Source organism: Sceloporus undulatus, chromosome 2, assembly GCF_019175285.1.
Source record: "Sceloporus undulatus isolate JIND9_A2432 ecotype Alabama chromosome 2, SceUnd_v1.1, whole genome shotgun sequence".
NCBI classification, from domain to species: domain Eukaryota; kingdom Metazoa; phylum Chordata; class Lepidosauria; order Squamata; family Phrynosomatidae; genus Sceloporus; species Sceloporus undulatus.
In genome coordinates this window covers 68,519,830-68,532,371 of record NC_056523.1, presented here as the reverse complement: position 1 = coordinate 68,532,371, position 12,542 = coordinate 68,519,830, and the positions used below count along the sequence as shown (strand labels likewise).

Here is a 12,542-nt window from a genome sequence, read left to right as displayed (position 1 = left end):
ATAGTTGTGGAGGATCCCAAGGAGATGAAAAAAGGATGGAGCGTTAAAAAAAAAAACCCACCATCTCATGTCCATTTTTTCGGTGACCTGTAAAAAGCATCGGGGTATGGTTACCGGGGGGGGGGGGGGGGGAGGGGAAAGCTGTTATTAATAGAGGCATGTGTGTACCTTTTACAGTAAGAAAAGCCCCTGCCCAAAAGGGACAAATGTTTTTTTTTTAATTATCTTGGGGTATTTGATTGGGTTCTTGAGTATAATATACAAAAAAAGAAAAAAAGAAAAGAAAAAAACGAGAAAAGAACAGAGAGGACAACCATAGATAGTATGCGGTGAGGGGTGGTAGACGGGCATATGTACGGGTTCAAGTGACAGTGCTCTGCGTTATGTCGCCACAGTAATAAATGTTATCTACAAGGATAGTATGTTCCAGCGCTGTGGGTGAATGTGTAAACGACAGACACGGTGGTGCGGGGTGTCCGAGGGGGGCCCGGAGGATCAATGGGGGCGGGAAGGGGAAGGGGGAGGGGGGGGGGGCCCCCGGGGGTGTCGGTGCCCGGTGTCCAGGTGGAAATGCGGGGAGGCCCGGCCGGGGGTCCCGGAAGGGGGTAAGCGACCGGGGGACGCGGGGGGAGGGGGGGGCGGGAGGGTGCGCCGCGCGCGGGGGGGCGGAAAGCGGGGGGGGACTGGTGTCCGGCCACCTGCGTTGGGAGGGAGGGGGGGGGGAGCGGGATGGGTCGCGGGAAGCGGTGGTGGGGGGGGGGGGGGAGGGGGGGGGATGGGGGGAGGGGCGGGGGGGTGAGGGGGTGGGGGGGGAAGGAGTGTGGTGAGGGGGGGTCGTGGGGGGGGCGGGGGAGGTGAGGTGGATGGGGGGTCGCCGGCAGGCGGGTGGGGGGGGCGGGCGGGAGACGGTACGAGGGGGGGCAGGGATGGGCGGATGTGGGGGGGAGGTGTGGTGTGGCGGCGGCTGTGCGCCGTTAGGATGGGCCAATGGTGCTTGGAGAGTTGGGGTTGTCGTGTGTGGAGCCGGGGATGTGAGGGTGCGGAGGGGGGAGTGCTCGGGTGCGTCGGGGTTTTGGGTGTCCGAGAAGACTGGGCGGGGGGGTGTGGCAAGAAGGAAGGGGGGGTGTGAGGAACACAGAGTGTGGACAGCGGCGCGGTAGGAAAGGCAGGCCAGATAAACGTGGGGAGGAGGTGTGTGGAGGGGGGAGCAGGGGTGTGGGGGTGTGCCGGGGGGGGGCGGGGGGGAAGGGGGAGGAGGGGGTGAGAGCATCATGGAAAGGTGGGGAAAGAGGGCGCGGGCGGGGGAGAAAGAAAAGAAAGCGGTGGGGAAAGGGGAGGTGTCATGAGGGCGGGGGTGTGATAGTGTGGGTGCTTGTAGTTGGATGAGTGGGGACGGGGACCAAACAGGGGAGAAGGAGAAGCCAAAAAAAAAAGGGATAGGGATGGGTATAAGGATGAGCAGTAGAGGCGAAGGGAGTAAGTACTAGGGAGGTGATATGGTAGGCAGAACAAAGGGTGGGGTGGATAGGGGGGGCTGAAAGACAGGGAGGGTGTGGGGGAATAGTGAATGTGCGGGAAGGGGGCGGGTGGCGAACGGACGGAGGAGAAGACCAAACAGAAGGGAGACATTGATTGGCCGCCCACAGGTCTCGTCATGCACTCCACACCAATGTGAGAGCACAACAGACCATAAAGAAATAATATAGAGTGCAATGCAGTGCGTGGGTGCGGGCGGATGGCCGTAGAGGAATGTGCAGCGGGACGCAGTGCCCGTGGGGTCGGTAGAAAGGGAGGGAGAATATATGATAAGTACGAGAGAAGAAACGAAAAAAAAAAGATGAGTGGTGGTGGTGCTGTGGGGTCAAGTAGGGCTGGGGGGGGGGAAGGCCCGGGACCAAAAAAAGAAAGTAGGAGTGAGGGCTGGGGATGTAGTCAGAAATGAACGAAGAAGTAACCAAAAAACGGGGGAGAGATATGGAGCATGAAGGAGGATAAGAAGAAAGGAGGGGGGAAAAAGCCAGACAAAAAAAGGAAACAGTTCCGGGTTGAGAAAGAGTCAAGGACCGGTGCCTCCCCCAGAGGTCTTGAGGCCTGAATAGTCGAAGAGAAGGGGGGGGAGGGGGGGGGAGGGCAGAAGAAATACGCACGTTGTTGCTTTGTTTTAGAGGGACACGAGCAGAGAAAAGCAGGGGACCAGAAAGGGGGGGGAAAAAACAACCACCCAAAACAAAAGGGGAAAAGTGTCTCAGGGGAGGAGGGGGAAGGGCCAAAGAGCAGAGGGGCGTGGGAAGAGTTCGAGTTCCCAGAGAGGTCCGGCAAAAGTGCACACTCGAAGGAAAAAGGCGAGAAAGTATGTCACAGGGCCGGAAGGGAATTTCTGGTCGCAAGAAAAGGTTGCCGAAAGGGCGACGGAGGGGGAGAATGTCGGGTTCGGGTCGCGAACAAAAATAAAACAAGGGCAAGAGGGCGCCTGTGGCGAGTCCGCAGAAAGGGCGCAAAGGCCGGGCAAAGCAGAAGGGGGGCTCGTTAGAAAGTGCGCGCGGGCGAGACCTAGGTCGTCGCAACCAAGAAAGGGCGCGCAGGGGCGCCGAAAAGGAAGTAGCCGCAGCAAGAAAAGGGCGCAACAAGCTGTCGCAGGCTAAAGTGGGCGGAGGTGCTCCAGAAGTGTGCGTAAATTGCGTGCGCCCACACCAAGGCTTGCAAAAGCAATCCTCGCACAAAAAATTCCCCGGCACCAACAACCCACAGCAAGGAGGGGCGAAAGCAAAAAACAGTGTGGGCACGTAGTAGGCGCCTGGGCAAAGTCGTGGACCGGGCCAACGGGGATACGCCGCAGTGCCATGTGCCCTGTGTGGCAAGGCCTGCGGGGGCGGCTGAGGGGAAATCAGGGGGGGGTGGGGTGGAGCCAGCCCAGGGGGGGGAGGACCGGGTGAAAGTTACGGGGTTCGGGGTGTTGGGGGCAGTTGGAAACACGAAGACCAGGACTAACCACAAAAGAAAAGGGTCCCAGGGGGGGTTGGGAGCAACCACTGGAACCGATACAAAAAAAGAATGTAGATCGTCAACACTCTGCAATAGCACCAACAAAGCAGAAAACAGAGAGGCGGGGCCCGTTTGATTTGGAATAAAGGCCGAAAAAGGTGGTCAGCGTTTGGCACCCCCCCTGGATGAGACCCCATAGGGTCCGGCCTTGTGGGCCAAGTGAGGAGGTTGTCCGGAGGGACTCTGAGCAGAAAGTAAGGTGCAGGGGGCAGGAAGCCCGCCTGACTAGACGCTGTGGTCTCTGTGCTCCAGCTCCCAACGACCAAACTGCCCCTGAATACTCCAAATAGATATTCAGTGAAGATCCATGTGTAGTCCCGGATGACCTGACGGATACGCAACAGGGGGCAGCAGCAAGATGCGTTTAAGGGGTTGGCGGGTCAAGGAATAAAGACTGACGTGGAGGGAAAAAGGGGAAAAGACGGGTGAGCCAGCCAGCGAGCAGGGTTAGATGTGGGGAAAAGCTTAGCGGTGAAATAAGGCAACTGGGCATCATGGAGATTACCAGTGGGAGAGGAAGAGAAAGGTGGTGGCCGCGCCAAAGTAAAAGGAATGGGGCCCTAACGTAAAGTACCAGCAACACGATCAGAGTGCAGTGTGGGGGGGGGGCCCTAGAGACGAGAACATATTTATTTTTTTTTGTTTCTTTGTGGTTCCACTCGCCCCACATTTGGTTCCAGGCGAGGAAGAGGGAACGATGGTCCCTCCTAGGGGGTGAGAGGGCATTGCGATCCAGGCGCACGAGGAACGGCGAGTAGTAATGAGATGAATACCCATGAGCTAGTGCGCATATCAAAGATGGGTAGAATGCGGGGCTACAATTCCCAAAGCGCCCCCAACATCAGGGTTATACACTGATTACAGTGCGGGGGGGGAAAATCGGGAGCAATCGAACAAAAAAAAAAAAAAAGGAAAACAGTGCCAGGCTTCTTCTGCATCAAAATTAAACATGTCCACAGACCAAGAGAGCAAAGGGGACCGGTTCGGGATGTTGGTATGGATGTGCTAGCCGGGCCCAGCAATGTGGTTCAAGTCGACAAATGTGCCGAAATGGGCTGCTTGCTAGGTAAGAGGGGGGCCACGACAGCAAGCAACAAGAAATAGGGCCATGACAAAAACGATACGCCAGAAAAAATCAACAGACCGGAGGGAAATAGAAACGAGAGGCCAAAGACGGGGGAGGGGAAAAAACACCAACATCTCCGGACACAACCAACGGAAAGAGCGCTTACGTTCCCCCGGCCTGAAGCAACCGATAACCGGCCTCCTCGTAATGGGCAAGGGGGGAGGGCGTCCCCAGAGTTATCAGGATGTCAGCGAGAGCCTGCCTATCCCAGTACGAATCCTGTTGTAACAAAGTCCGTTACGAGGGTGGGTTGTCACAAGAGACCCAGCGATAGCCAGGGTCTGGGATTCGTTAGAATGACCTCCAGATGAGCGCGAAGGCTCCCAAAACCAGTATGTGTTAGAGGACTGTGGGAGAAGAGAACCTTTACAAAAAGAACAAACTTTTGGCGGCCAGACAAAAAACCCATGAAGATCCAAATCACAAGCCAGCCACGGAGTGTGTCGCATACAAATCCCACACTCATATTGTGATGGCCCACGACAGTATGTGTAAGTGAGGGACCAACTACTGAACGGGGTGGCACTGCTTGGCACCCACATGGAAAGTTGGTCGCTGTAAGTGTTACATACTTGTTACGGAAAGTGCTTACGGTTAACTAGGTGCGTGGTGGAACCTCTCCCTCTGTGCCCCAGGGGCAGAAGAGCCCAAGGGGCGGCAAAAAGTGAGGCGCTGAAACTGCACACTAGGACAATCGATGGCCTTTATTCAACCCTCAGTCTCGCCCCCCCAAGTCGGTGAAGAAAGGGCTGTACCCCGGATCAAATGGGCCTGTTGTGAAGCAAGCGAGGTTAGTGACGAAAAGTAGCAAATGGGAAACAAAAGAAAAGGACAGGGCGCTGGATTTGGGCGGAGCCGGTGGGTGTTGTAGGACACCGCAAAAAAGCAGCTGGTTTATTTCCAAGGAGTGCATAGGAGAAACCAAGGATAACTAGCAGTGACCAGTAACAGAAGGAAGAAGGTTTGAACCGGAAGTATGGAATGAGGAAAGAAGGCGAGTATCAAACAACAGAAGGAAAACGGCAGCTGTGTTCCCTGCTGCTCTGAACAGGGGGGCAGTGGCCTCCCCGTGAGTTAAAGCTCCCCTATTATCCAGCGCAAGTATTGGGGGGAGGACATCGGGTTGTAGGGCAAAAAACTCGGGATGCGACCCGCCGAAACACCCATAAATCCACCAACATAAACAAATATAAGAATAAACCCGGTTGTCTAAACAAAAAACAAGGGACCAGATTAAGTAGCGCCATTTTGACCTTGAACAATATATAATCGCGAACCAATACTTCCCAGACGAGTACCAAAAGGGGCACAGGGGGGAAGGAGCTGACGGAAGGAGGTAAGAACCCACTCCGCATCCAAGAGGCCGGCAGCGCCACAGAGATGCAGCAAGGCAGCAAAGATGTCACAACTGGTAAGTTCCAACTGTGTCAAGGCCGCCAGCCACAAAAAGTTCAGAAAAGCTGGCCTTGCAGATTGGGAAACTAGCCCGAAATAACGGGGCTTGAGGGGAAGAAAACTTGAGCCAGTCCAGTGAAATGTTCCGATTGTCCAAATGGAGCAGCGAGCATTCGGAAAAGTGCGCCTAATTGAACGACAACCAATTATTCAAACCGTCAGTGCCCATGCCGGTTGGAAGATTCTTATTGTGGTGGTGCCATAAACACACTTGTGCCGCGGTCTTGTGGGCCAGACTGCTGACCCTCTTTAGGTTGGTGTGTACAAACAGTTCTTCAAGTATATCCGACTGTTGAAAACGGGTATTGCTTAGGGCTTGCCTGGGGTGGGGGAAGGAACGAAAACCCGCCCGTGGGGGGTTCAGCAATTATGGGGGTTAGATCCCCTCACACCTGGGGTGTCCGGGAAATCACACAACAACTAAAGCAAGGTTGCCCTGAGTGCATAATCAGTGGCTAACCCAATCACATGACCGTGAATGTCCCCAGGTTTCGCTTCCCACAGAGGGCTGTGTATATGCGCCAGGGAGGCAATGTTTGGTCCTATAGAGGGTATGCCCAAACAGCCTGGACAAAAAAAAGGAGAGGGGGGGCGAGATGACAGCCCCCGGTCCCTAAGGTCTAACCCCAGTAAAGACAATGGGGGGCGGTGAAGACAAAAAAGCAATTGAGCGTGACAGAGGGGGCAACGGTACCATAAAGGATATGCTAAAGAGGAACCTGCCCTGGAAAAGGGCCCGCACAGGACTAGTACTCAACTCAACCGTTTGGACAATGGGCCCCGTCTGATTCAAGGGAAAAGCCGTTCGAAAATCCACTCAACCTGGTCTATAGAAACCAACCTTGCTATACAATTTTTGGGGTGACATTCGTTCCCTTCAACGGGTGACGGGTGGGGCAAAACCATTCTGTAACACACGTGCTGACAAGGGTGGCTTCCTGTAGTCCAGATCACGTACTTGGGCAGAAGAACAATGGTGAAATGCAACAAAGAAGAAGCAAAAAATCAAGTGAATCAAATGCAAACAAAACATGGGGGCAATCAAAAGAGGAACAATGTGAAATCTCCAAACTCACAAATCATGAACAGAAGCAAGAAATCAACACTGAATGCACACAAACAGCACTATCAACTGGACAAATTGAATCACATCCAAAAAAAATCAAACCTCGTCTGAACCAAAAACAGCTGCTCTCTTAGGAAGGTTTTTTTTAAGGGGTGAGAAACAGAGCCAAGAAAGAGAATATTAAAAAGTTAGGTAAATTGTTAGTGGATTTTTATGTAAATTGTTTTTGGTTCTTAAAAAAGTAAATACGTGTAGTTGCAGAATACCGGGGAAAATATACAGTGGAATGTGTAATGTATCACTTAGTCAACAAGAATACATTTGTGTCGATGTGTGTGGAAAAAGATTCTTATGCTTTAAAAAACAAAGCGTAATTTTAAAGTCGAGAATACACGATTAGCACTGCTTAACACAAGAACTGTTGGTACAAAAGTACCGGACATGATAACTTAATGGAGCACCCTGCCACTGTTCACACACATGTATTGGACACGAAGCAGAAGAGAAACGAGCGCAGGAAACAGAAGGAGAGCCCCTGGGAGGACAAGCCTGGCATGCACATCAAGAGCCGCTAAAGCAGCGTGTTGTGTGGAATGATCTCCCTCCAATGATGTCAGGGAATGATCTCTGAAATTAAATGCAGCCCTTTGGCTGGAAAATGTTCCCCAACCTTGAATTATGTTAATCACAGAATGAAGATAAGACTGAAAGAAAGGGGGGACAGCAAAGGGTTAAAATTCAACATTCTTTGTTACATCCCAGGTTTGTTACCTCTGGTTCTCCTGTGTAGCGATTTGTCTGGATAAGGATAGTGCCAATTCGGACATCCTTGCAGACAGCCCGCAGGGCAGGCTCCATGGTCTCTCCGGCTCTCAAAATAGACACACCAGTAATCTGCAAGTTGGAGCAGAAGAAGGAATTCCACAACAAGTTCCTAAATTTTTCCCTTCTTCCATTTCATTATTGTTTAGTCTACAGCTCAGAAAGAGACACTACCTGGTTCCCTCTGCTACATGAAAGAAAAAAAAACCAAACACCTCCAGACATGTAGAACTTGGATAAATTATATAATCCATTGTTTTCTATAAACTATATAATCCATTGGTTTTTTGTTCTGTTCAGGCTATTGATATATAGAAAAAGACAAACTTAGGTTTACTTGCTAATTAGCTTACTTGCTGTTCACCACTATGATCTTTGGAATAGCGGTATATAAATAAAACAAATTATTATTATTATTATTATTATTACTACTACTACTACTACGTGGGCACCCAGATGATGTTAGAAGGCCTGTTTCCAGCTAGCTAACTCAAAGTGGGGGAATCCTCACCCCATATCAGATTGAACACTCAGCATCACACCCCTACAAATTTGAGTCCAGCTCAAAATCGCAATTGCCCCCAAGACCAGAAAATTCTTCTTGCCAGTTTCCCCTCCTCTTTACTCTTGTTAGAAACCTCTTTACTTTTGAAAGAAAAGAGGGTAATTGTACGGGAAGAGATGTTTGGTGTTAGGCAGGAGCATGCTAAAAGGCAGAGACCCCCTTCCACCTTTTATTTCAGTGGAAATATTAGCTTCTTGAGCATCCACCAAAGTGTCTTTTAGGCTGCATCTACGTTGCCATATTAATGCAGTTTGACACCGCTTTAACTGCAATCATGCCCAAGTCTTCCCATCATCCTTATAACTTCTGCTGTTCCAAATACATCTCTCTTCATCTGCATTCTGACCAGAAAGGCAAGCAGAAAGTGAGTCACTTTCTCATAGAGGCAAGAATGATAAAGAAAGGATTTTGGTGCCCCTTGGATGGATGAGGGATATGATGGTTAGGGGTTGAGACTGGCCCCTAAACAGTCACTCACCCCTGCTTGAAAGTACTTACTTGCTTTCCACGGTAGGCTCGGCCTTCATAGTCTTGTCCTTGAGGCGTCTGAACTGTACAACTCTGGAAACAACAAACTTTATTACAGCCATTTGGCCAGCACAACACAGCTCCTACACAATGCAGGTCTACAGTCAAAGCATATGCTAACCACATTGAGTAGAGTTGTTGTCTTCTGTAACAGCAAATTCCAATGTTCTAACCAATGCTGACTCTGTTGACATTGTGGAACATAACCAATAGGAGATAACTGATTGGTTACATGGTTTATCAATATCGCTAAGGATAAATGAAGCCTATGCTAATTGAAATAAAGAGAAAATACAGTAAAGTGGAAGGCAGTGGGGAAAGAGGAAGACCACATTACAGATGGATTGATTCAATCAATGAAGCTACAGTCATGCGTTTGCAAGACCTGAGCCGGGCTGTGAATAACAGGGTCTCTTGGAAGTCTCTCATTCCTAGGGTTGCCATAAGTTGAAGAAGACTTGATGGCAAATAACAACAAATTGTACTTTGGACAAATCAGAAGATCCATTAGATTAGGAAATAAGATAAATGCACAGTAAAATGGAAGGCAGTCAGAAAAGAGGAAGACCACATCACAGGTACATTGAGTCATTCAAAGAAGCCATAGCCCTGAATTTGCAAAACCTGAGCAGGGAAGTTGTCTGAAGCTCTTGGAAGTCTCCCATTAATGGAGTTGCTATAAGTTGAAACTGATTTGAAAGCATATAACGCATATAAAATGTTTGTAATTTTAATGGATAGAACTGATTAATCCTTTTTTAAGGGGGGGGATTGTATATATTGTATTTTTTAAAGGTTGTACGCTGCTTTGATTGTGGTAACAAAAAGCGGGATATCAATTAAAGTTTTATTATTTATTTATTATTCAGGGCAAAGGCAATACAGGGGTACCCCGGGTTACGAATTTAATTCGTTCCGCCGCCGCTTTCGTAACCCGAAAGGCTTTCGCAAGCCGAAAACCCATAGGCGCTAATGGGGAAAAGCCGCGATTTGGTGCGAAAAAGCGCCGAAAAGCACCAAAATTTCTTTCGTAACCCGAAATAACCTTCGTAACCTGGAACAGTTTTTTTCAATTGATTTTTTTCGTAACCCGGAAATTTTGTAAGGCGGCGCATTCGTATCCCGGGGTACCACTGTATTATTTTTGTATGTTGTGAACCGCTATTTATTATTATTATTAACCTTTATTTATGAAGCGCTGTAAATTTACACAGCGCTGTACATGCAATCTTTTTAGTTAGACGGTTCCCTGCCCTCAGGCTTACAATCTAAAAAAAAATGATCTACCTAGGAATAGTGGTATACAAATAAAATTTTATTATTATATTATTATTATTATTATTATAAACATCTGCAAGATGATAATAATAACAATTTCATTTAATTTCAGACTGAAGTAGTTGACATAGTAGTGGAATGGAACTGGAAGGAACACTTGGCCACCTGGCCTTTGGATTTGTGAAGATCTGGTAAATAGTCTAGCATTTGTCCAACATTTAGCTGTAGTTAAAGAAACACTGGCTTAGATCCAAAGTACTCTGTGTATAAATGAGAGTAACATCTACTCAGACAAAGGGATGGATTATTTGTTCCCTTGCTGCAGGGGGTTCCCTTTTTCTCAGGAGCATCTTTCTGCACCCTGAATGAGCAGCAGCCCTGATAAACATACAGAAGACAACACTGGGGTTTTTTGGTCTTAGTGAATTAAAATTCCACATATGGTATCAGATGAGTATGGTGAGGCCTACATAATGGTCTGTCTATTACAGGGCAGGTGAAGTGTGGGCTTGGGGGTGGATAGTTTTTAAGGTGGTGCTTTTAGCCTTTAGCTCCTTCAGAGTTTTTGGACCACCCTTTAAATGGAATGGCAGTTCAACTTTTAAATATGATTTCAGGGGGCCTCATGCAGTTGAGCATTTAAACAACAGCAACAAAAACCCATAGGGCAGGGGCTCCCAAACTTTTTGACACGCGGAGCCCTTATTTCTCTGCTGGAGCCCCTAAGAGGCCTATCCTATGTTTTACAAGTTAACAGTATTTAGGAGTGTATATTCTATTCTATTCTATGTATAAGAATATATCCTTATTCTTTCATTTCATTCAGTTTGTCTTTCTTTCATTTTCCTGGAGCAGCCGCGCAGCCCTAAGGGCTCCTCCTAGGTGCACAGCTCAGGAACCCCTGCAGTAAACCATAATAAGGAACCCCCAATGGGAGAAAGCAGCGAGGGATAATTCTGCTTCTTCAGCCCACACTCTCTGACTTCAGTAACGATGGCCTAAGCGACTGAGTTGTCATGAGGAGTGTATCTTCTCCATAGTAGATGCTGCTTTCAAGTCGCTTCTAACTTAAGCCAACCCTCATGGAGGTTTCTTGACAAGGTTTCTTCAGAGGAGGTTGCCATTGCCTTCCCCTGAGGAGGCTGAGAGAGTGTGACTTGCCCAAGGTCCCCCGTGGGTTTCATGGCCGAGTCCCCAGAGTCCTAATCCCGCACTCCAACCACTACACCCCCAGAATACTTTTTAAGCTTTTTCTCCCCAAATTATAATGCTAATGACGGAGTTCAGAACACACTTCGGAAATAATCCGGTTTGAGACCGCTTTAACTGCCTTGGCTCAGTGGTAGGGAATCCTGGGAGCTGTAGTTTATTGTGGCACCAGAGAAGGCTAAATGGCTCACAAAACTGCAAATCCCAACATTCCCTAGCATTCCGAGCCAGGGCAGTTAAAGCGGTCTCAAACTGGATTATTTCCGCAGTGTGTTTTGGACCTAAGGCTCAGCCCCGCTTTAACTCTTCTTCTGGCTCAAGGCTATGGAATTCTGGGAGTTGGAGTTTGTTGTGGCCGCCGGGGTCCCTCCCTGCTCACGTGACGTGCCCCATTGCGGCAGTTATTTTTTTTAAAGAAAAAAATCCCAACCGTCCAATCGGTGACCAGCTTACAGTCGGCGCGCGGCTTCCAGTCCAATCGGTGAGCGGCTTGCAGTCGGCGCGAGGCTTCCAGTCCAATCGGTGAGCGGCTTGCAGTCGGCGCGAGGCTTCCAGTCCAATCGGTGAGCGGCTTGCAGTCGGCGGCGGGAGCTTTCGCAGCTTACACTCGACACGCGCCTCCGCCCCCATTTTGTTTTCCTTTCTTTTTTCCTTTCAGAGCTTTCCGCTCGCCTTCCTCAGACCTAAAGGGGGCGTGGCTTTGTAGAGAGCGCCGGCTTCCGATTGGCTGTGGCAGAGGCGAGGGGGCGTGGCGAGCTCTGTCCGGCGCGCGCGCTGCTCCTTGGGAGCTAGAAAGACGAAGACGAAGAGGAAGAGGAAGAAGCCGGGCGTGAGGCGGCGATGCTGCGCTGGAGGCGTCCTCCGTCTCCTTCCCGGACAGTGCAGCGGCTGCCGCCCTCGCCGATCCCGCTCCCAGGCGGGCCGCGGAGGTAGCCCACGCTGCAGGCGGAGAGGCAGCGGCGGGGATGATGGTGAGGCTGCTGCTGCTGCTGCTGCTGTGGTTGGCGCCTCCGCCCTCCGCCTCGTGCCCTCTGCAGCGGGAGGAAAGGGGTGAGGGAAGCAGAGCGAGGGAGAGAGCGGGGCCCCGTTTGTGCAGCCTCTCCCTCGTTGTGTTTATGTTGTTTTCACGGGAAAAGCAAAGAGGAAAAACACAATCCTTGTCAAGCAATAACTGTACTAATGGGCAGATTTCCTTGTGCATGGCAATCCTATACTATTAACATCTGCTTACAGACTTGATTCAGAGGAATCCATATAAAATTGTGACTCAGTATAAAATCCATAGTAAATATAACTGATGTTAATAGATTCAGATGATACAGCATTAAAAATATTTGACACTAAGGCCCAGTTAGTAATATTGTCAGCTACACAAATTATGGTTTATGGAACTAAGAGTTCTGGGCCAATGTGCCCTCATTTAATATCATGAGTGGTAGAATTCAAAGGTA

The 12,542-nt window shown here is 49.7% G+C and overlaps 1 protein-coding gene across 1 annotated transcript; it reads right to left on the bottom strand.

Annotated features, from left to right (window-relative positions):
• Positions 1-7,378: 7,378 nt before the first annotated feature.
• LOC121921493 (uridine-cytidine kinase-like 1) lies at positions 7,379-8,745 on the bottom strand. The gene is made up of 2 exons (XM_042449650.1): positions 8,575-8,745; positions 7,379-7,583 (listed from the first exon to the last, which is right to left on the bottom strand). The coding sequence occupies exons 1-2, from the start codon at positions 8,728-8,730 to the stop codon at positions 7,428-7,430; spliced, it is 312 nt and encodes a 103-aa protein (XP_042305584.1). The 5' UTR covers positions 8,731-8,745; the 3' UTR covers positions 7,379-7,427.
• Between the last annotated feature and the right edge of the window lie 3,797 nt (positions 8,746-12,542).

Bases quoted from the DNA above. Each gene is read 5' to 3' on its own strand.
- LOC121921493 (XM_042449650.1), bottom strand. From the start codon at position 8,730: ATGTGGTTAGCATATGCTTTGACTGTAGACCTGCATTGTGTAGGAGCT. The intron at 7,584-8,574 runs GTAAGTACTTTC...TCCAACTTGCAG, and splicing joins GAGCCTACCGTGGAAAGCAA to ATTACTGGTGTGTCTATTTT.